Here is a 24092-nt window from a genome sequence, read left to right as displayed (position 1 = left end):
TGCACGGGGCACTCCTGTGCTGGTCTCGGTGCCCCTCGTGGACTTCCTCTCCTCGCTGGGGCCATGGCTGCAGGGAACTCCCAGGCCAAGAGGCCGGCCGTGCCATGTGCCGAGAGTAGCGGGACCTGCAGCTCCCAGCTCCTCTCTGCACGCCGGCCCCGCTCGACTCCAACAAAACGCAGCCCAGCGATGAGAGGAATGACCGATTCCCACCATCGCTCTCGCCCCGGCTCTGCTGCCGGCTGCGATGGTCGGTGTCCTGCTGAGTCACAGCCACGATGCTGCCAGACACAAAGCCATCCTTCTGGCTGAGCCTGCCCAGCCCCAAAGCTTGCCTGCTCCCAGAGGAAGCTTCCCCTCGTCTGTCAAACATCAGCTCTAACACCTTAATTCCTGTTGCTGATTTATCTCGGAGTTAACCACCTCGGGTCTGTCGTTCATACTTGTCACCACAACCAGACGCAGAGACTGTCATATTGGTATAACAAATAGCGCTGCCTGAAGCCTGAGTAACACGTTTTTCATTTCTCTGGGTATCTGTACAGCGATCAGTCGCTGCGGCTTCAAGACACCTACGTGAGACCTGCGGATCGCTGGTGAGAGATGGCAGGCTGCCTGCATCCCTGGCCCAGGACCGGGCGACAGGGAGGGGAGATGTGAAACGAGCTCTGAAGAAAACAGCACCAGCACAGGCTCTGCGGGCCAGAGCACAGGGAGAGCGCCAGACCAGGAACACAGAAAAGCCAAACGCATCTCCAGACTCCTTCTTGGGCAGGAAGTAAGCCCCAATCAATGGAAAACTTTAAAAGACAAAATTCTAAGGCAGCACGGTCCTTTTTCACTTCAGAGGTCTTTCAGCATATCAGTTACTGATGGGGTTATGCTGCAGAATAAAACCTCTTTCCTGGCCTGAAGGAATCCTTCGGGACCAAAAGCAGCAGAAGTGAAGGGCAGGAGCAAGGAAGACACCACCCAAAAAACCCAAAGGGAAGGGAAGCAGCCAAGAAGTGCCGAGAGGCAAACTGGAACATCAAACAGCCAACTTTGGTGACAGACAATGTATCTTCTAGTCCTGGGATTATGCAAGCGGAACCAGGTCCCAAACACTCAAGAGCTCTTGTTCTGGCCAGGCCTCGATGCTGCGGACGCTGAGACCCGGGTTACATAAACACCAAAGAGCACTTATATAACGGCTGTATGGCACGGGCTCGCAGCCACCAGCACCCCGCGCCGCCCAATAGCCACTCTGGCCAGCCCCGCGCCGCGGCAGCTGCACCCGGCGCCTCCAGGACCTTGCTCTCACCCCTGAACAAGCCCCCGAAACGCAGCCCAGGAGGGGCACCCGTCAGGTCGTCCTCCCTCTTGCAGGCACCATGGAGGAAAGGTTGATGGTTACTCCGGAGCGCTGGGCAATCCCATGTCCGTTTCCTGCTCCGATACACTCAAAGGAGGGTTAGAAAATTTCAAATCAAACATTTTCATAGTGCTTTGAGATGGCAAGAACTGGAGAAATGCAGAATGCTGCTACCTGGCATCCCTCTTCTAGATACACAATCAAAATTACTTTTCCCAATAAAAGCCCTCAAACCTAAAACTTAAACTGTCTCCTCCTCACGAGCCCCCCGCCTCGCACAGACACTGCGGGCATTAGCCAAGACAGGGAAACAAAGCCAGGAAACACACCCGTTACGGCGGCGTGTGAAGCAGGGATGGGGTACGTTTGTCCTTCAGCTGGGAGTGTGCGAGAGCAACCGAGTTACATAAAACCACTGCACCGGAGTCAGGAAGTGTTTCAGGCCGAGTGCTGGGACGTTTTCAACAAGCTGCACACAGGAGGGAACTGAAACCTCCCCTCTCTGGTTATCCCAGTTAACTAGTAACCCAGAACATAGTAACCCAGCCAGATTACGAAAATTACCATAGGGATCTAAACCACAAGTAATCGGATTTAACCTTCAGACCTTACTTATTTTCTCAATAGTTCAAAACTTTAAAAAAAAAAAATTGTTCTATTCTGTTAAGGTGGCTAAATATTGATTTAGGTAACAAAGAAAAGTTTTCCCTCCCAACTTCAGAAAATCAATGCATACGGGGGCTTGACATGTTCCCAGCCCAGTGAATCCAGCTGGCTGCTACCGTGACTCTTCTAGGGATAAATTTCAGGGACTAAGAAAAGAGGACGAGTAGGGGAGCAAGCATTCTGCATTATGCAATGATTACATAAGCATTAGTTTACACTAGGTAGCTGGGAGTTGTGGTATTAGCTTTATACCAGGATACCCTCAGAGCAATGAGAAATAATAAAGACGGGATTATTGCTGCCACACGCTTCCAAGGCCACCAAAAATGGCAAACAAACAACGAGCACAAGCCAAACTTTAATCCCTGCCTCAAACCCTCACCCTAGCTGCATTAAGGACTTGTTAACAGGGAGAGGAGGAGAAGACATCTGATACTCACTCCTAATTTAAAAGAGCGGCATGGGAAATAATCCCAGTGTAACGCATCCTCCAGCTTCTGAGTGCTCCTTTGTTGTTGCTCATGATGGCAACGGTATAAGAGAGGAGAAATTACAAAATTGTAATACCTGGCATTTGCATTCCACTTCAGTGTCAAAGAAGTTCACAAGCACGACCTGGTCTTCACAATAACCTGTGAAACACCCTCCTGTCCCTCTTGCAGAAGAGGCAACTAAGGCAAAGAAATCAGGTAGGCATCAGTGCTGAGTGACTCCCAAGTAGTTGGCTCCCCGTCCTATGCTCCAACCAACAGGCTCTCTTTCCTTTCCTTAAATATAATTTCCTACTTGGAAAAACAAAACATAGTTGTGGATTTTTTAAGAACTGTAACAAAGCGCAGAACTTCAGCGGCATTCTCTTTTTCTGCTTCAGTCTCTAAAGTAATTTCAGAGGAATTTTTAAGGACTCTGTTTAATGAGGGAGGCATCACTTGGGAGAAAAATGCAAATTGTTGAATTGGAGCCTGTGTGCCACCGCATTCCACTGGCACTTCTCCCATCAAGTGCAGCCAGAAAAGTGACCGAGAGCACTGGAGAAAGCTAATAAGACCAGAATGAAAGACCATCACTCAAAGAACAATCTGTTTCTAGTTTTCCTTTTCAAAATATTGGTGCTGCTTTGTGTGCTGCTAAAGGAGTTTGACAAAGGGCTGCAAAGTTGTTCATGGCAATCAGACTCGGATTAAAATTGAAGTCACCATGTCACAAGGACACCCCCATTCAAAATATGTAACACTCCAAAAGCTAAGTTCATTACAGCCTGCAAAAAAGACAAGCACCACTTCCTTTATAAGGCTGCTAAAATTACCACTACCTTCATGGTCAAAAAGGAAGCATATGTGTACATGGGGAGGAGACAGGGCTCTTTTTAAATACGAGACATTATTCTTAGAGGGCAACAGCCTCTTTCACATGGGGGATAGGTAATGTACTGCAACAAACCTGGATTTACTAGCTGTTGGGTGCTACCATAAAAATAATTAAAATGGTCTCTAGTATTTTATAAATGTTTCTGGAAAGTTAAACAGATAGCACAGCACTGCATATACAAGTGCTTGGTACTTTGAACACCCCAAAGAAGTGTTCAGGCACCTGGAGTGAGAAAAAGCCATGTAAACCAGAGAGGAGGATAAATATTGACTAGTAGCTGAAGCACAAAGGCAGGGAAGAACACGATGTCTCAGTCCTCACCCAGACTCAGTCTGTGACCTTGTGCAGTTTCATCATCCTCTCAGGACAACACAGCTATGGAAGTGGGATGGAGACCCTCCTGGATCCACCAGCCAGAGCACAACCATGTTGGATTGATTACAAATGCTTCCTCAAATAGAGATAATTCTCCCACTGGACGAGCAGACTGTGATAAACCCTGCCCCAGACTTTATAACTTGATGAGTACGATGCTGTACAAGGACGAGTTCATTTGCACTCTTGCTCTCTTATGTTTGTACAAATGACCCCAAAATATTTTTCCACTCAAAAATTTTGGAAGGTGTCTAACTTTGTGTTCTCCTCCCTCCATCTATGACCTACATTTTGAAATGTCTCATTTTCAAAAGCATCTTCCCCTCCCCTGTCTTCTCTTTTTATACCTATTATCTAGACTGAGTTACATAAGCCACTTGTATCACCCAGATTCCTCATTTATCCAAACTCATTTTGTATCATAATTCCTTTCTCTTCTCAGTTCACACTCTCCCAGAATTAGCTGCTTTGTCCTGTCACCACAACTAAGAAAGCAAGAAAAGACAGATTTTTAAATTTTTTTTTTCCTAGAATTCGTCCCTTCCACTAACGGACAACAAACACTGCATGGTTTATCTCTATAAATACTCCTCACGAAGACCACACTGCACCAGGAACCCAGAGCTGGAGCTCCAGGGGACCATTTTTGACCAGCCTATTAAGTTCACATAATGAACTTCGGAAGCATTTGCCACATGAACAAGGTGGAAGCAGCTTGGTGTCCCTGAGTACCTAACCTCAAAGTAACAAGTTGAAATTACAAATTTAGAAAGTTCTTCAAATCTGAACAAAGTTTTTCCTCCAGTACACAACGTCCTCCCACCAGCAAGGAGACCAAGCACCAGCCATCCCAAACCCACAAAACTCGTGGTAAGGTTTCACCAGCATCTTCCATTTGATGGGGGAGGAAAAAAAGAGCCAGGTAGCTCAGTTTATTAGGCACTAATTAGGGGATCTGGAGCAAGCACCAACAGCTCTGCCTGGTGCCCAGACTGTTGCCCAGTCCACAAGTCACCAAATATTTCACTGACAAAAGAAGTGCTCAAAACTCGGTTTCCGAGTAGGATTTTAGGGGCAGGTATACACAAAAAGTTGAAGGGTGTGGGGGAGAGGACACTGGATATAAAATCATACCAATATTAACAGCTGCCTCCTCTCTTGCTAAAAATTACTTTTGCAGCATTACAATATGACAGCAGCAGAAACAATGACGGTCAGAACCAGAATGTCACATCATCAAACAAAGGCACAAAGAAAGAAAGAGCTTCCTTCCCATATTCTCTCCATCAAACCAACAAGCACTGCAAGACTCTGAAAATTCAACCATTTTCACCTCTGCCAGGTAGATAGTAAATTAAAACCTGAGCCCCTGAGTCTCCGTTCCTGATGCACTTTGCTTGCCACTGAGTAGGTGGCTCCTGCATAGGGGTGGGAGAACGAATGGTCTGTAACAGGAAAGCAAGAGGGAAAAGAAAACAGGTGAAAAAACCCACCCCAAAAGCCCTAACCCACAAAAAACCCCAACCTGTGTCCTACCTGGAAACTGCTGAGACTCATCCAAGAGTAACATGCTGCTCAGTGTGCTGAGGCAAGAATTCTGCCCCAACACTTGTTCAACGTGGCCGCACGCTCTCAGCCCTTCTGCTATTCTTGTCTCAGGGTCTTCAGGACAAAAGTTTCCAATCACTCCCGACAACTCGTTATCTCTGTCCGCAGCCCAGCGAGCACTAAATCCACTCTCACTGGCTGTTGAAACGCCTCCTGATAAAACAGTCCAGGGTACAGGCAGGGAAACCTGCACTTAAGGTTTCTGAAAATAACTTTGGTAAATAGCTCCCAGTGCTTGAATCCACCCAGCCGGTGTGACGGGAATCGGTACGCATATATCCTCCCTGCACCCAGCCGCGACGGACCAGGGTCACTGTTATATAAGTAGTTAAATATGCCTCGTGTTCAGCCTAAATAAAAACTGTCACTATCTCCTCCCCTGCTTGGAGAGTCAAACAACACAGCCCTGCCCAAGGGAGCTGCTGGTCCACCGGGGACTGATGCCTGGAGCTGAGCTGCCCGGCCGGTTTGGCTTCGGTACGTGCTCCCGATCAGCGAGAGCAACCTCACTTACGCCTGGGAAAATAGTTTTTAAAAGAGAGAAAAAGAGCAGGGAGGCTGAGTGGGTGTGTACGAGGGAGGTCTCTCTCCTCTCTCTCTCATCTCGAGCGGCAGAGCTGCACGCCGCCGTTCGGATCGGATCCCATTCACTCAGCCGGTGATCCAGTTCAACTAGTGGCAGAGACCAAGACTGAGAATAAAATAAAAATCCTTACATAACCATTCGGGCTCTGGCGGGGCCCCGCACAAGGGGAATCCCAACAGACAACAGGACGTTCGGAGCAGGGGACGCGCGGGACCGTAAGCCCGCTTCCAAGTTTCACAGCACAAAAGGAAAAGAGGCGGGGGAATGAGCTGCAAAAAGAAGCACGGCTTTTTTTGGCTTTGAAAACAATCTCAGTACCTGTGGGTTTATGAACTATTTGCACAATGCCTGCTAACTTCCAAGAAACCTGGACAACTGAGACGGGAACCTGAGCGATTCGTTAGGAGCTGGTAAGCTGTTTGCACAATAACAGGCGAAAGAGCATCCCGTTCGCTTCACTGGATCAGCAGCTCGTACGGCACCGCTAGTCTGCAGAAGGCTCCCCATGCTGCAAACGGACTACGAATGAGCTTTCCCAGTTTTGAGGAAACAATCTGTCAGAATTTGTGAGGCACGAGCTTATTCTAAGCGAGCCGTCCTCCCCGTCATCCATCTGCACCAGAAGGACAGGTAAAGGAGAGAATAAGCCGTTCAGAGCTGTGGTTGAACCCCTAAAGGCTAACCATCGTGCCTAGCTACAGAGACTTTTCCCATGCCCAGTTCCCTTCACAGGCATATCCAGTGCCAGTAATAAACAGCAAACATGGGCTGATAGAAACGTAATGGAATCAGCTCGCTCCTAGCAAGCATTTGTCCACGTAATGAAGTCAGCTTGAAACAACTGACAAGTGACAGTCGGGAAAAACCAGGATCAGCCCAAGGAGTCCGCAGCAAGCTGAGTCTGAACAGCCCTGGTGCAGTTCTGCAGGGCTCCACGACAACGTGCTGCACCCGTAACGGTGAAGGTTGATCTAGAGGTCTGCAAACAGCCAGGGCAGAGCCCGGTTACCCTTTGTGTGACTCCAGCCGTTTTTATCAGACCTTTCATGCCAGAGCGCAGTGTGTGCCGGCTACCATCAACACAGCCTCCTTGCTTCAGGGTATATCACAACTTTGAAACAAAGCCAAGGTGCTATTTTCATAATTAGAGCCACATAAACTTTACCAAAGATGAACTGTATTAAAATTAAGAGGCTCGGTAACAGGACAGCGTTTCACCTATGTCACAGATCCAGATAGCTTGGCTGGTACACAAGAACATACGGTGTTTATCAAGGGGGAAAAGAGAGACAAATATATTAAGAAAAGTACACAGCCAAGGATCTTGCAGCAGGCCTTATATGGACTTTGTAGAGTTGGAATAAATAACCAAACACGACCTCAGCATCTGACCTAACAGATTTATGAAACTGGGAAGCAAGATTTAAAGACAAGTATTTGTGTAAATACAACTGGGTACTTTCCAAGGCATGCTTATTACAGCAACCAAGCGCAAGGAAAACGGCAGTTCAATACACCGGGGGAAACAGATGACCTGTACCTGTCCTTTGGCACACAGCAATAAAAAGGGAATTTCCTTCTTCACCGTAGTGTGCAAAATGGAAAGGAGTTTTTTTTGCTTTTCTACTCACGACAGCCTACTGGTGAGGCCATCACCGTTAGCCATGATAAATACGTATTCACACAGCCAGGAATTAGATCTGCCAGAAACAGTCAGTTTATAAATGATCTCCTCATGGAAGGTAATCTTGTTATAGATAAGCCCATTTACTGAATAGCTTTTCTGTGAGGCCAGCCTTGCCAGTGAGGAAGAACGCTCTCCCTTCCCTTCAGGGTCTGAAATCTTACCTACCATCATACCTCACCTACCTCATGCTCAAACCACAAGCTCTTTGCAACTGCCCGACTGTGCTATACATCAGAAGAGGCTTCTCAAGAAACTGTTGTCACTTGAGAGGTTTCCTTGCAACAAATATAGGAGACTACCTGGTTAAAAAAAAAAAAAAAAAAAATCACTATAAAATTTGTATTTCCCTAGAATATAAAGGCCCTTCAGAGCATGAGTTTTATTCATCTGACAAGTCTTCAGCGGTAACATCAGCATCCTTGAGCCCTGCAAATTCACAAGGGTTAAAATGCTCACCTAAATCTGCCTACACAAGTAAGAACCTCCATTGTAAAGTTTTTCAGGACACTAGCTCCTCTGTATAGCAGAGAACATTGGAGATGAGGCAGGGGGGTGCCAAACTAAACTCAGTTGAATTAAAAAGCTTCAACAAAATATCCCAAAACATATCACAAGTGACTCTCCTCCCCCATTCCCTTCAAGCTGGAATAGCTCCTTCTCCATCCCCATGCCTGTTCTCCACTTTGAACCTGGTTCTCTCAACCCACTGCTCCTCTTGCTGAGCTCTGCAGACTGAGCAGCTCCAGGACTGCTCAACATTGACCTGATTCAAGCCCACCAAGCGCAGCGTGGATGAAAAGCGCTGGATCCATAATGTGCCACCATGCTCTCGGTCCCTGCAAGCTAGGGTGGTTCCCTTCTCTCCAACGACTGCTGTGCTGTTCACCCTCATCATCGCCCTGCAGAACAGACCTTCCTTGCCCATCCTCAACTGCTCCACACTGGCTGTGCAGTCCCTTCCCCATCCCACAGCTTTCTCACAGGCATGCTCCGCATCCACCAGCTGCTTCTGCACACCCCACTGATCAACAACAAGTAGAGAAGCTGTCTACACATCTGAATTGTAAGTTATTAAACACAAACAAGGCTTGATAGACAAATTTCACTCTTGATTAGCTGCTAGGAGCACAAATACCATCCACTTTCCCTGTCCTGTTTTCCACATTGTTTTAGCAAAATGGAAAACACAGAAGAATATCAGGTTTGAGTTAGTTGTGGTATGAAGTGTTTGTCAACCTAAGACAGTTCAGACAGAATCAAACTCGAAATCCACAACACTATTTGTTAGCAACTGGGTGTTGGCTGGGCTTTGAGAATCATTTGTTTTTTAAACAAACACTGCATTGTAAAGAAAAACTCCTTTTGAGTAAGATCTAAACCAACCATGGAAAAAGAGAGTTTTCCATTGGCTTTATTGAGTTTTGGACTGAAACATAAGGCATAAAATTTGATCGATCTATTTTTTTTCCTCATTTTATTTGTATTCACATAGATCTCAGTTTCTTTTCTTTCCCACACTCATCTAAATCGTAACTAGGGTGGGAAGGTGTACATAATGTAACAAAAACCTAACCACACAAAATACAGGTAGCGATGAAATGCAGTGCCTTCTGCAAATGCTTTTCAGACTCTCACTGTGGCAAAACATACACTGCTTCAGACTTCAGTCCCAGGCTTTCAAACGCTTAAATTCATTGAAGAAAACAAGCTGTTATTAGACAAGATGTAATGATTTTAAGTCAAGGGATTTATATCATAGATATTTATCTTCATCTTAATCAAAGCTAAATCGATTGAGTTGACATCTCAGTTATATTCAAGAAGCCAATTCTCATCTCTTCCTTTAACTTGCTCCATTTCTGCTGCTGAAGATGACACAACATATTTGCATGCCATAGCAGAGTGATTTTGTACAACTTTAATCTCATTCCAGTTTTCATCTAAGTGCAAATTTGACATAAATCACAAGCTAAGAGTATACAAAAGTGCCATTTAAAAATTGCTTCTAATAGTTCAAGTATTTAAATATTTTACATAGATGAATATTACCTACAGATGTTTTAATTGCAAAATTTCCTTTTGACAGAGATTTAAACTACGAGTTTCTGTTCACCTAGCCCAAAAAGATTTTATCTTGTAGCTTTCTCCTGTCTCATTCCTATTTGCATATTTGCAAGTGAAAATAATGTCTTCTGACTCCTACTTAGAATCTTTTTGAGACTGAGTCAGTGAACTGCATGTTGAAGAAAATGTGAACAAGACATTTTCAACATCTGTACTACAAACTACTGTTATTAAAATAAAAAACGGGTATTGCATAAAAAAAACCTTTGATCCAAACAATGAGCCAGACACTTCTGAAAGTACAGTGTTGCTGTTTCCTATAAAGCCTAAGCAGGAAATTAAAATGACAGAGAAAGTAAATAACTGTGATGTGATATTGTGTTTTAAAATCTGAAGAATACTTCTAATTTAATTAAAAGTTCCCCCTCCTACCAGATAAATTAGAGAAAAATGAAAATAAGGACCCCTCACATAGTTTAAACTCAAATGCAAAACAGAAGTGTTTCAGTTAACACATTTGAAAATAAAGAGGGCGCTGCCTAAAATGTAAAACAGAGAATTTTGACTTTGGCTTCATCACACTCATCAGGCGACCTTGGCAAAGTCACTTTGCCACTCCTTACCTGTTCAAGAGGGAAAAGTACCACGTCACAAATTTGCTAATTAGTCTCCTTGTGATTTCGTCACAGTTTCAGAAGATGCAGATGACTGAGTATGGTACCTATTAGCAACAACTGGGTGCGGTACAAAGCTGGCTACGGAAAACATACATGGGGAAAAAGGTACCAAACGTTACAGAGAAGTAACTGTGACCATCCTTCATTAGAGATTCTCTGGCTGCTTTGTGAAAAGAGAAAAGCAAGGTTTAGGCCAATAACGCACAACCTGCCATATCCTGCAAAACCTATCAGAAAAGCAGGAAAAAACAAGAGACGTCTCACTATGGAAGTCCTGGAGCAATTCTTTGTTCAACTAATAACTGCTCGCTCATTGACCCTGCTCCCCGTGCACTCATGCTACTCTCATGTTTGTGGCAGCTTCGAGAAAAGCAAGCCTGTAGCTACAGGTGAAAAAAAAATTTGAAAAAAATCCATATGCATATATATAGAAAATGCAGAGCCATGGATGTGGGCTGTTCCTGAACTGCATAGAAGGATTTCTATTTTGTATTCCATCATACGCAATAGATCAAAGTGAAGGAGGAAGAAAAGAGTAAAAAAAAAAAAAAAAGGCATAGCTAGTTATAGCTAGTTATAATACCGCATCATTTCACGAGCCCAGCCAGTCCCTGCGCCCAACCAGCAGGTCTGAAGGAAGCAGAGCTCTGGCGTCATCACCTCCTTTTAAAGAAGTAAAGCAAGTCATTACTCCGGGTTATATAACACGGAGACTATGCCAGACTTTGTGCCGCCCTCTCAAAAAGGAAGCCGCTATCAGAGAGCCTGGGAGGGGGGCAGAGGAGTCACGAACGTTTTCCTTCGTTTTCCTTCGGGGCTTTCCCCTGCTTAGGATAAGCAGAGGAGACCAGGAAAGAGTCTGCACCTTCAGACAGAGCAGGCGGACGGCAAAGGCTCAGCGACTGACCTGCAACATCGTCAGTCCGTAATTCCCTGCGAAGGGGGCTGGGGGACCGTGCTCATCAGGATCTCATCCTTCCTTCCCACAGCAGCCTTCAAGCCACACCTCACCCCGCTGAGAATAACCTAGTTCACAGGGTTAGTTAAAACGGTGGAACCAGTCCATAAAACCCCCACAAACCCCAGGCACCGCTCCTCCCACACTCCTCCCTGTTCCTGTTACCTCCCCTATTCCTCCCAGATTTACGGGCAAAGAGCTCGTAGACAAGGGACATCCACCTGATTCTATCACTTTCTGACAATCAAAACTGCCCCAACACAAACAAAATGCCCAGGCAAGGCAATCCGCAGCTTGGGGTTCAGCAGAATCAGGGAATAGTTTGGGTTGGAAGGGACCTTTAAAGGTCACCTAGTCCAACCCCCCCCGCAATGACAGCGAACAAAGCATAAGGTACTGGCTGTTCCCAGCAAAGCACCCAATAAGATTTTTTATTGTTTTAATGTCACCATTTAGTGAGTCTGGTAAAGCCACTTCGAGGGAGCTGAGTGCCTGCCACAGGGTCTGCACGGGCATTAGCAGCTCCTGTACAACACGCTGGGTACACGGACACTTGCTAGCCAGGCTGGTCCAGCCCTCAGACTGCGCACAGATACACCATTTGCTCTGAAAGACAGACTGTACTACAGGGAAACTGCCAGAATAAAAATAATGGGTGAAACACGCAGCCTTCTGTAACGAAGGAAAGTTCCCACAGAAATCAGTGAGGCTTTTGCCGGAACACGAGAGAGAAACCTTCTTCCCTGCAGTTTCAGTGTAACCTTTCTGCACTACTCAGCCACCAGGACTGCTAAATCTGCACATGCTAGTATCCAGCCTTTTTTCACCTTTGATACTAACTATATCTTTTGTATTTTATTCAGCTGGATTGCTGACACACAGAAGACAGCCAGCTCCGAACTTTCTGGGTCTAGGAAACCAACACAAGCCCCAAATGTAACATTTGCAGAGGTGGAGAGCATATACTCAACAGACACAAAGCAACTTCAGAGATGCTCTTATCCCTCTCACGAACTGCGAAAACAATGAAAACCCCTCAACTTCTTAGTTATAGCAAGTCACCTGGGAAACGCATCCAATATCTGCAGTTAGACGTAGGTTTGCTGACCAAGTTACTCACAACCAGCCACCTTGAGGTTGAGCTCCACCGTCTGCACCCGTACGATAAAGCACATTTAAACACTCTGATCCATAAGGATCATTTTCTAAGGTAATGCAGTTTCCCATAACAATTCAATAAGGTTTCAACTCATGCCAATATGCAGGATACTAATTCACAAGTGAATTCTTTCACATGTAGCGATTACTTTTGTATCTCTATGATACCACAAGTGCCATCCTCTGTGCATGCAACTATTGGCTTGGAAGACAGTCTATGAAAAGTCACTATAAGCATTAAAATCTACCTGGTTGTTTAAGAACAGCAAAGTGGATAGTGGTACGTAAAAGTCCAGCTTTGGTTTCCCAGGCTCACAAAGATCAGGGCCATTGCGGAGGCAATAAACTTACTGTTGAGAAGAGGTCTGCTTCCCGAGGATATGCCCTCCCAGCTTCTTCAGGAATAATACTGGTGTACTCTAGAGGCAGCTGCATCCAGCCACAAGTAATCAAAATAAAACAACCAAAAGGAAAGTCCATCAAGAAGGAAAAAATGGAAAAACGTCAATCACCACTCTTCCCCCTAAGAAATCCACCTTGTGCTCTGCAGGATTATTACTTACTGGCACCCACCACTCTGGCATATGTACACACAGAATATAGCTGAGCTTAAAATTAAAGGAACCCTCCTGATGGTCTGCAGTGCTTTTCTAGATTTCAGGAAGTCCTGACACTTGTTTCTTTCCAGACCTCCTTCTCTGACTCATCCACCTTGAATCAACAAAAACAGCCTCTTCTCCACTCCAAGCTTACTCCATCAGGCCTTTGCCTTTCCTTAGCCCCTGCCACCAGCCTCCAGCTCAACGACAAGGACAAGAGATCCAAGCGCACGTATCACCAGTCTGAGGCAGAAAGCAGGAAGCAATCAAGTCCACTGTGCCCATGTACTGCAGCAGATGGAAGCATCTCATTAAAGGGTTCCTCAAAGAGCAGCTACAGTCTCTGAGGCTGCCTCGACCTTGGGATGCCCATCCACCCTCAATACCCAAACACATAGCGATGACAAGCTGCTTCCCAAAATGAGTTGTTAGATTAAAGAAATCTCCTCTTCTTAAGGAATGTATTTCATTTTCTAGCAGATAGGGAGGACAACTTAAAACCAGCGTTCCCTAAGAGAAATTGGTGTACAGACTAGTAAAAAGTAGAACACAAAAAAAGATTTCAGGTTGCCAAGACTAATCTGCATTTACCAACACAAGCAGGACCATCCAATTCAAGTCATAAATGCAGGTAAATTACTTTCTAATAGCAGCTCCCCCCACTATTTTTTTTTCTTTTTTCCTCCAGCAGTATGGGCCTTTCTAAATCCAGATACAAATTGATATAGAATAGGATATCATTTAGCAGGGTATTGCTCAGGAGACTGTCCACAATCTTCCTCTGCCTCTCAGTTTCATACAAGTGAGTATAACATGAATTAATTTATAAAAGTAGCTTCAGATGAAAAGCAAAAACTTGTGTACATGAGCAGAGGAGTCTGTTAAATGAAGAGATTTATACCGAAGACTTTCCTCTCTTCCCTGTAAGGACAGAAATTTGCTCTATTCCCAACCCCACACATTCAGATCGGGACTCCTACACATACCAGTTTTGTTTTGTTTTGTTCCAGCACTTTGTTGGGGAGAAGAAAAGATGGAATGACTTTGGAGTGGAATGACTATAAAAAAACAGATTTCCAAAATAATTTCAGCATTAATAACTCCAGGTGCCAATGAGGTTTCTAGTAAGTATGGCGTTAACTACTGATTTTTCCCCTCAGGTTAGACAATGAAATTATCCAGGCAGATACAAATCAATTTCACTTCCAATGTGATTGCATCCCTTGCTGCATACACCAGGATGATGAGCCACAAAGGAGTATCGCATTAAACAAAATCCATTCTTGCTATAATTTCATGCCAACGTTTTTTTCCCCGACCATCAAGTGAAGATTGTACACAAAGGTGATCGAGCATTACCTCTTTAAACAAGCAGGCTTTCCTCTAGCAAGAGTTCAAGGAAAGATCTTTTCAAACCTGAATCGACAGTGACTGTCGTCTGAAGTCAAGTATTCCTGCCATGGCATCTTGGAAAACCCAAAACTGTGAGTACCAAGTGGCACACTCAAGTTCAAACAAATAGCAGCCACTGAAATACGTTCTGAAGCATGCTCCAGAAACAAGAGGTAACTGAACCTGTCATGATGCCATTACGTGTCATAGACAGGGATGAGCACAGTTTTAAGAGGCTAGGGTGAGGAAAAGGGTCTCTCTGTCCCCTCACTAATCTCCTGTGCCAATCTTTCAGAGGCTCTGAGACTTGGCCCTGGTGTCTTCACCCTACGAAGAAGCTGCAGTGCTGAAGAGCACAGGCACATGTGTGTCCTCCACTCTCCTGGGACTTGTGATTCTGTACCACCAACACAACCGTGCTCCTCATTCACGCCTCTCTCAGGGTCCATATGTCCCATAGAAACTCCACACAGAACAGTTCTGTTTTGCTCCAGCACTTTGTCAGGGAGGAGTTGGAACAGTATGAGTTTGATGTGGGAAGAGGGAGCGCAGACTGCCTCCATCTTCTCCTGTTCTCCCCTCGTCAAACAAAGATGCCACGCAGCTGGCACAATCCCAGCACTGGGGAAAGAAAGAAGGGATGGGACAGGAGAAAATAGGCAAAGTGGACAATGCAGGGCAAAAGACAAGGCCAATTGTGTGGATATTGTCATATCACAATAGTAGCATCTAATACACTATTATTTGGCACTGCCTGGTACATCTGTACACTAAGAATCGCAGTACTACCACGGTATTGGAAAACTGCTACACCCAGAAGTACTGATTCCAACCCCTGTGTGCTATACCACACACCCTGTAATGCAAACACAACTGGTAGCCTTTGAGAAGTGCCTGAATGCCTGTGCTCGCTAAAGCATCTTTCAGAAAACTGAAACAACCAGCTCTTCATAACCCCTGAATTACACTTAAAAAAAGTGTTTAACCCCTATACTCAGAGGTAAGAAAACAAGCAACTTGCCATCACTATTAACAGCAGAATTACAGCAACACGTATGAGCAGGAGACAATGAATTCCAGAGGCTTCAATCAGAATAATGCAAAGATATTCAGAAAGTGAGAAAACAGAGCACTACAGTGGGATTTGTTTGAACATTCCTCAACAGCTTTCCTCAGGAAAGCTCTGAGGTATGAGCATTCCCTGCATTTGAAATGATTTGTAAAATCCATATTGGAGGTTTGTTTCTTTGCTCAAATTAGCCTTTATTCCTATGGAGCTCTACACAGCCCTGAGCAACTACTGGGATCACAGAAAAAAGCACAGGACTTGTAATGATGACTGTAGAGATAAAGGGCTGTTTCATCACGTTTCTAGTAAAACGGATTAGGGAGTTAACAAAAAAAGTTCTTAGCAGTCACGCACTGATATCACAGAATCGAACATGATAAAACAAGCGCTGCTAACTCACAAGTGACGAGAAAACAGATGCAGTGGGCAGGGATGACAAGGCTGGAAAAGCAGTGGAAGCCTCTGGCTAGGATTGAAGCATGCCACTAGGATGGGTGTGCAGTCTGGCAGCCACTGCAAAGGGGTTCTAAGTGTCAGGGCAGGTATGTCCCAGAAGAAGTGTTCTAGAGAAAAAGACTACAGCTATACAAGCTCCGAGACACGATGCTAAGGTTTATTAACTGACCAGAACCGAAGAAATGTACAAAGGATATAAGCTGTGTGGTTATTAACTCTCACTTATTCTGAAATATTCAGAAAACTACCCCTTCTGTGCTCTTTTTCTGTCTTGGGAGGCAAAGGGAGAATGGTTAAGAACTGCTTTCATCAAGATTGAAAGTTTGTACCATAAACATCCAAACTAAAGTAAACTCTAGAACATCTATGAGACAGCCTATACTAAATCCAAACAAAACTTCAGGTTATCACAGCAGAAATGAGAAAAACTGCACCAAAACTGAAGATAGCATTCTTAATTACCAGAATGCAAAAGAATACAATGAAAATTCTGAAACTGAAACCACAAGTATTAATTAACCACAACCACGCACAATATATATTAAAAAAGACAAAAACAGGTTAAATGTGCAAAACACAAGTCACTGCTAAGCCTGAGACGAGACTATCCACCATCAACAGGTGTGGATAACATTACACTAACCCTGGAAATTTCAAAAATAATCTGAGTCGCCATCAAAACATGAAAAACTTACGTTCCCAAAACAAAACCACTATTTTGCAAGCAAGCAGTAAATATGCTAGTTTTATAATTGTTATAATCACTATTATTTAAAACAACTAGTCAGTTTCAGTTTGGAGAAAACATATATGCAGCCTGTCACCCTTCCAAGGAAATAACTGTGAAAGATTAATAATCTTCTAAATTTTGTAATGTTAGAAATATGTAATAGCCCATCCACAAGGGAAGGATCCCCCATGGAACATCCACGGAACAACCACAATACCAGGAGGGGAGGAGAACAGCGCAGCTGGGAACAGGGAGAACAGTCTTTTAACAGAAATTATGAAAATTAAGCTTTTAAAAAGCTTCATAGAATAAACATTAGAGCATTTTTCCTTCCTTCTTGTGAATAAAAGTAACTGTCTGTTCCTAAGAGGATTTTTATGAACGAGGGTCATCTCCAAAGAGACAGCACTATAAACATCAGATGAGCAAAATAAAATGATCCTCTTAATTCTGAAGTTAGCTATATTTCACAGGCCAAATAGCAGATGATCGGTTTTATATTAGATGTAAGGTAATACAGATGTCAAATGATACTTCTGAGGCAATATGTAGTGGTGAAGAGACATCAGGAAAAGCAGAGTGGACACCTCCACAGAAAACAATAATTGTACAGCTAAGCACACAGAAAGCATCCCGATATTCTGGCAGACCGAATTTAAAGCTGCAACAATCTAAAACCTCAGGGGCAATCTAGCTCTGCTCAGATTGTGCAAGAGAGAGTTTTTCCTGCAGCTAACGAACAACTGTGAAAACATTTTATGTTAGTTACATGTAAATTGTCTTTTAACTCTTCCTCGTTGTTTCCTATATCTGTTAAAATTTATATGTAAGTAGTCACTAAAGAAATATAAAGCATAAAGATTGTTCCAGTGTTTTAAGATGAAAGCAAACAGCTGTCATTAATGCTTAGCAATGTTCTGATATACCGGCATTAATTTTGTTTGCTTTGGAAAGAATAATCCTGACAAACAATTATGAGTATTCAGCCACAATAATATAGATGTAGACGATAAAATACATAGGTCCGTGATAAAATAATCATGGGGAATGACCCACTTGGACATGACATACAGCCACTCCTCTCTGTTAATAAAAGTTTGTCTACAACATCCCGTTTCCTATTGCTCCGCTGGGTGCAGGTTCCTGTGAACAAAGTGACAAGGTCACCGCCAGCCTCTTTGAGACAAAGCAATCTGTGGCCCTATAACCCTGTCTCCTGGGAATTCCCTTGTTTCCTACCTGAACTAACACTTCCATTTCCGCTACTTTCTCATTAGAAAATGTCACCACATGAATAAAACCAGAGGAATACAATTCATTTGTGGAAACATTTTATCAGTATTTTAAATCAAAACAGCATCTTCAAGTAGCATGCGGTTGAAAGAATATAAAAAACCCAACAAACACTTGAGGACAACAATGTACTTCGAAACCAAAAATACTGTAGTACCTAGAAGAAAAGCGACGTATCTGTCTAACACATCCTTTGCTAAGAAAAGGAAGAGTATTCTCAGCAGGCTGAAGTAAGCACATTCAAAAACCTGCACAACCTCTGAAATCATTTAAAAAGTCACAATTTTAAAGGAAGCAAATAAGCATCCCCTTAGGCTTGGGCTGTAGTTTTATGATACAAGGAGTTTGGTGGCAAATACAGCACACGGAATTCCCACCTGAGCCACGCACTCCTGTCTACATGCCCTAGAACAGCAACCTTTCTGCTGGACCAATGAACATATTTCTAGGATGATGCCATGAACCAGAAGAGTTACCTAATCTTGCTTAAACGTAACCTGTACACCACATGTCCACACACAGCTACATCGGTCCTCACTGAAGAGGAGAGTGGGGCAGCTACAACTAGGTGAGGATAGAAGGTAACAACTTGCTTAGTCAGCACTCCCACCTTTCATGTTGTAAAACAAACAAACAAAAATAAACCCAACCTGTATGCTGTCAGAAAAGAACGTTTCCAGTTGCTAGAGACAATTACTGTAAGTGAGCAATAGTTGCCCACAGCATCCGTTAAATTGTTTACCTATGGGCAAGCCAGTAATGTGAATAGATTTAATTTCACCAGATCATTTTAATAATACAAGTAATTGTAAATTGATTTATTTAATTCTTTATATAACTGCTTCTCCAGTATCTGTAGCTATTTTAAAAATTGTACCCTCCTTCCAATTTACGCTTGTGGTTTGTTTTCATTACGGAAAATTTTTTTGGCTAAGAGTTCAAATTTAACCTACACTAAATTCCTATTTAAACTAAACGCCCACATAAGCACTTCTCCCTACCAAGCACTGGACAAATCCTAACCCTTATGCTACCTTCCAAGGTGTCACTCAACAAAATTAGCAATGCCAGTTTTGTGTAACAAACGTTATGCAGAGATTCACAACCCCGTTCACTTACCACTCTCATCAAGTAAGTCCTCCTCGTCATCCCCATCATTGTCCTCCTCCATCGCCTCCTCCTCATCTTCCTCCTCCTCCTCTTCCATATCCTCCTGCTCCAAGTCCGGGTCCAGGTCCGGATCACTCCCTGAGATTGACTCGTCTGACATGATTCCCAGTGGTGCTCCTTGTGCATTACCTGCTCATGTTCTACCGTGAGGCAGCCCTGCAAGAAAAGAAAAGAGATACATAATGAGCCCAGTAAACCCCAACCTTTGAGCCTCAAGGCTCAAAATCATAGCAGGATTACTGCATATAAAAACACAAATCTGCCATCGGTCTTTTAAATAACAGTTAGATCAGACTGTACACACAATTCTGTGTAGAAAACGGATGCCATAAGCAATGTATCACAGGATACAGGCCCAGCATTGCAGAATCAGTATCAGAACCAATGTATTAACTAATTAGTCAAAAAAACACTTTTTTCTTGGTATCCTTGACATGTCACAGCAGACAGTATTGATATCTGACTACATAAAGATGCAAAAATAAATACATTATGTGAACAATTTCAGAACACTACCGTCCAAACATGAAGCATAGAAAAAAAGGATGAGTCTCAGAATCCCAAAGGGCTACTCATTACCCTGATCTGTGCAGACCCCATTGCAGTGTGCAGACCCCATTGCAGTGTGCAGACCGTGGGTCACAGACAGAAACCACCCTCCTGACTTAGCTGTATCTGCTGCAAAGGTCACCCAGCTGCTAATCACACACTGTCTGAAGTCTGCGTCCCAACCAGAGCAGAGGCGGCTTTACCTTAATAACGGTATGGACAGAAGACAACGAAGATCCAGTTTTTAAAGGTTGTACGTCCCTTTGTAAAGCAGGGTAAGAAGAAAAGCAAACACAAAGGAAGGATGGATGAGAGAGAATTTGCATTTCCTTCCTCTAAAGGACAAGACCAGAGCTGGCTGTGCGTAACTCCTCTGTTACCATACTCCAGCGCTTCACAGCAGAAATCGTGGTACAAAAACACAATAAAGCCTAAAGAGAGGGCCAGGGCAATCACAGAGTCACAAGTTTATCTGTTCGGATCATGCACTGCCACTTCTGGGCAGCGATGCCTGTCTGGGCTCTCCTCTTCCATGCACAAAGAATGATCATAAGGGAACTGTGTAATATGGCTGAAAAGAAAGAAACACAACAAGAAAGGAAGATAAAGAAAGCACCTTGATCTCAAGGAACATAAAGCGAAGGATGTGTTAAAAAAAAATCAAGCCTCAGAAGAATTACTACCCATACATTCCCAGAAAGCTTTAAAGAAAGAAGAGGGAAACATTTCCTTGCTATTCATTTTCCACTGCCCCTTACTTACACCACATTTTCAGTGTAAACTATAAAACGCTTGAAAACTAATCAGACATTTAAAAAAAAAAGTCATTTCTAAGCAGATAAAGCAGCATACATATCTACAAGCACTTCAAGAAACAGAAAAATTTGATTTTCAGCTGTGTTTCAGCAGTAACTAGATGAGCTCAGAAACTTGAAGGTTAAAGACACAACTCAACGCTCCTGTAGCAGGGCTGAAAATCTAACTGTCAAGCACGCTGAATTATTCCAGCTGCAGTCATCAGTTCCTGCTTTGCCTCTCTCAGCTCCTCAATAACATTGAAGAGTGTCTGAAAGAAAATAAACACGAGGGAAGCACAGGCTTTGCGGAGATTGGTATTGGAATGGGAAGCATTGCGCCGCCAGGTCCCAGGAGCACTTCACCACCAGGCAGAGACAACTGAAGTCCCTACACTATTACATGTGTCTCACAAAATAAGTTGGCTTCGTCAAGCAGATGGTAGAAAAGGCCAAAATCTAAATTAGCTCAAGTGGAACGGTGCCAGTTTACACAAGCCAAAAGAGATCCATTCAGCTTCTCTGGTCTGCTGGTAGGCAGGTAGATTTCAAGACAGCAGCTTATTTTTACTTTTAAATCACAACGTTCTCTTCCAGCTGATATTCAGCCCTAAGGAAAACAAACATTGTTTTACTCTTTACAGGTGGTACTCAAACCTGCAACTGTAAAGCTGCATGTGATTCCTTACATTTCAGAAGGAGATGGTCAGTAGTGTTTCCTTTGTGGGCCTCTGTGGGTCACCTGGGATTTCAAGGGGATTTATTTATTGCCATGTTGTCCATACTGTGCTATAAAGCACTGCGCATCCTATCTGCCAGAAACCATATCAACAGAAGCATATTAAAAAATGCCCGTGTTTTACTATCCCAGCAAACCAAGCACCAACCAAAAAAACCCAAATAAAACCCCTCAAAAAAAAAGAAGAAATACAAACATGACTAAAATGGCAGGAATTAATTCTCATCTGCAAACAGGAAAAAGCAGAAGTGCAGTAACTTCACTGAACACTCCAGGTCAAAGAATGACACATGATAGTTTCTCCCATCAGCATCCTCCCGTGGGTCATCTCTCAGGTTTCATTGTTGCAGAACCTTAAAACAAAAAACACCAGCACAAAACACTTTCTGAAACTTTTTTAAAGGAAAGGATATGGCTCCTTGTGTTTCTACAAATAAAATCAAACACAGCGGAGAGCAGCTATCTCTCAGACTGTACAAAAGAGCTCTAATCTAAGTTTTATTTTTGTTTAGCTACAAGGACACGTTCTTTAGAAGCCAACCCTTGACGCCCTTTCAGCAGCCACAGCCACACGCAAGAGAGTTAAACTGAAGCTTTCGAAAATGCTTTAATTAAGTCTGGCAGAAGCTGGGTGAAACAAAGACTGTTAACTCCTCTGTGCCTATTGTCATGCTGCTGTCGGTCTTCCTCCCTTCCATCCTCCTCCTCAGCTCCGTAGCCACTCTCCGTAAGGCCGGGGTCCCGGGAGGGCTCATTCCCACCCTGCACGCTGGGAGCGGGCAGCAGGGACGCGGCAGGCAGGCAGGGCAGGTAGGCACCACACCGCGGCGAGACTGCCCTCGTTTCTCACACCGATCTGACCCAGTTCGGAGCCTTCCACCAAGGGGAATTACACAACAGGGCCAGATTGTAGCTGCCGCTGCTGTTTTACGGGTGACTTATTCCAGCCTGCCCCGTCTCTTGCCTTTGCCCACGCGGGCGCACCGCGCTCAACCTTTAATCGCTGTAGGAAGGGCACTTTGCGAGAGATAAACAGATTACCTTCAACTAATCGAAGTCAGCGTTTGCCTGGACTTCCCGGCCGTCCCACGTTAGATCTGCCGCAGAAAGCGGCGCTGCGCCGCGAGCGGCACGCCGTGAGGAGGGTTACCAGCGCCCAGAAACACAGAGCAGACCCGCTGCACCACGGTTTACAACAGCGAGCAAGAGGTCCACGCAGTACAGTGCCCAGTTCAAAACCTGGTGAGGCCGCTGGGAAAACGGGGTGGGGTATTAGGTGAAAACACTGCGAAAAATTCCTCTTGCATACTCAGGGATGAGAAGAGAGCTGTCATGTTTATCCTACCCAGGAAGTTAAACCCTGCAATCAACTCCTCATCAAATTAACATCCGAGACAGCCTCTCTCAGGTATTATGTCCTGTCTTTCAACAAAGATAAAAATAGTTCTGAAGTTCTTTGGGTTTTGCTTTTTTAAGGTAGAACATTTCAGGTAGTAAGTAAATGCCATGTGGTGATGCCTCCTCCTCAGCCTGCACAGAAAGCAGGCCCAGCTCTGGACTAGGAAATGTCGAGGGCTTGCAAATTTCAACGCATTTTTGTTGTCCTCATGTTTCCCTTTCACTCTGCAAAGGTTTAAAATCACTGTTTCTTCTTAACGTATGAAGTTGAGAGAGAAATGTGAAAGTGAACTTCGTCCTTTCCAAGAGACAGTTTTTCACCACAGGGTCACACATGCCATGAGCCAAACTACTAAGTGAAACAGCAAACATCATGAGATCTGGTGATTTTGCCCATTTCTGTACACCACCACCACTATAAAAATCCAACTATGATTTAACTATTACAAATACAAACAAGTAAAAAGGAAGGATGCAGGACACGGCAGACTGGAGTCCTTCCCCACCTAAGCAAGGAGGAGCAGGGTTCCCCTATAACTCCAGGAAGCCACAGAAGCCAACGTGGCTTTGCAGAAGCACTTGGCCAGCTACGACACAAGTGATTTAGGCACAGGACATGCTCATTCCTGAGGACACACACCCATCTCATACAAATCCCTTCAGAAAGGGCAGGTTTAACACTAATGCTACTACTGTGCTGAATAGTAAAGAGGATTCCATCACCTCCCCAACCTCCAGCCAAGCCCAATATCTGGGACTCATCAAGATTTGTCCCTTAAAGCCTGTTTTGTAACCAAGACTTCACACTGGTCGTTGTGGTGTCCAGCCACAGAAACAGGATCAAGCATGCTGGCAAATCACATGAGGATTTGCACAGACGGTTTAATAAAACCGGGTATTTCAAAATTAGTGCTGCACAACGCTCTTCAGTTCCTGCTATGCAGTCATGGTTTATGGTAATAACAGTTTCCTTTTTTTTTTTTTTTTTTCCTGTTTGGCAGCAAAACGGTTGGTTGGTTAGGGTAGTGACATTCCTCTTAGACACTCAGCTCCCACACAAACACTTCAAACTGGTTGTGTATGAAGGTAACTGCTGGCTCCTCAGGATAAATCTCATCTTTTTTGCTAGATCACATGCTAGCACGGTTCTCATACCTTATAGGTAGCCTTCGGTAACTAATGGAAAATTACTACAAAGTATCTAGATGGATCACTAAAAAAGTCATGAGTTTAAGCTTCTCTGTAAGATAAAAAATCCTGTTATGGTTTGCAAGTAATAACTTGCAATGTTATTGCAAAATAGCAGTGAATCCTTTTCTCTTCAATTTAAACATCTAATAATAAAAAAAACTGAGATGAGTGGTTTGGACAGTCTGATTCTGACAAACATTAGAAATTCTCT

At 44.0% G+C, this 24092-nt stretch overlaps 1 protein-coding gene across 3 annotated transcripts in view; it reads right to left on the bottom strand.

Moving 5' to 3' along the window:
* Positions 1-19318, bottom strand: part of RAD54L2 (RAD54 like 2) — a 44634-nt gene extending 25316 nt beyond the window's left edge. The window contains exons 1-2 of one of the 3 annotated variants that reach the window (XM_086618822.1): positions 19163-19318; positions 15945-15952 (exon numbers count right to left, since the gene is read on the bottom strand). In XM_086618822.1, coding sequence (XP_086474948.1) covers positions 15945-15952; positions 19163-19310 — 156 coding nt within the window. In that variant the 5' untranslated portion in view covers positions 19311-19318. Of the gene's footprint in view, positions 1-8256; positions 8265-15944; positions 15953-19159 lie in introns of all 3 variants that reach the window. The other 2 variants (XM_086618823.1, XM_086618821.1) reach the window with 2 other exon arrangements.
* Positions 19319-24092: the final 4774 nt, after the last annotated feature.

This window comes from Tauraco erythrolophus, chromosome 12, assembly GCF_009769465.1.
Source record: "Tauraco erythrolophus isolate bTauEry1 chromosome 12, bTauEry1.pri, whole genome shotgun sequence".
Taxonomy (NCBI): domain Eukaryota; kingdom Metazoa; phylum Chordata; class Aves; order Musophagiformes; family Musophagidae; genus Tauraco; species Tauraco erythrolophus.
Note: the sequence above shows the minus strand (reverse complement) of the source record. Positions and strands in the feature narration are given on the sequence as shown.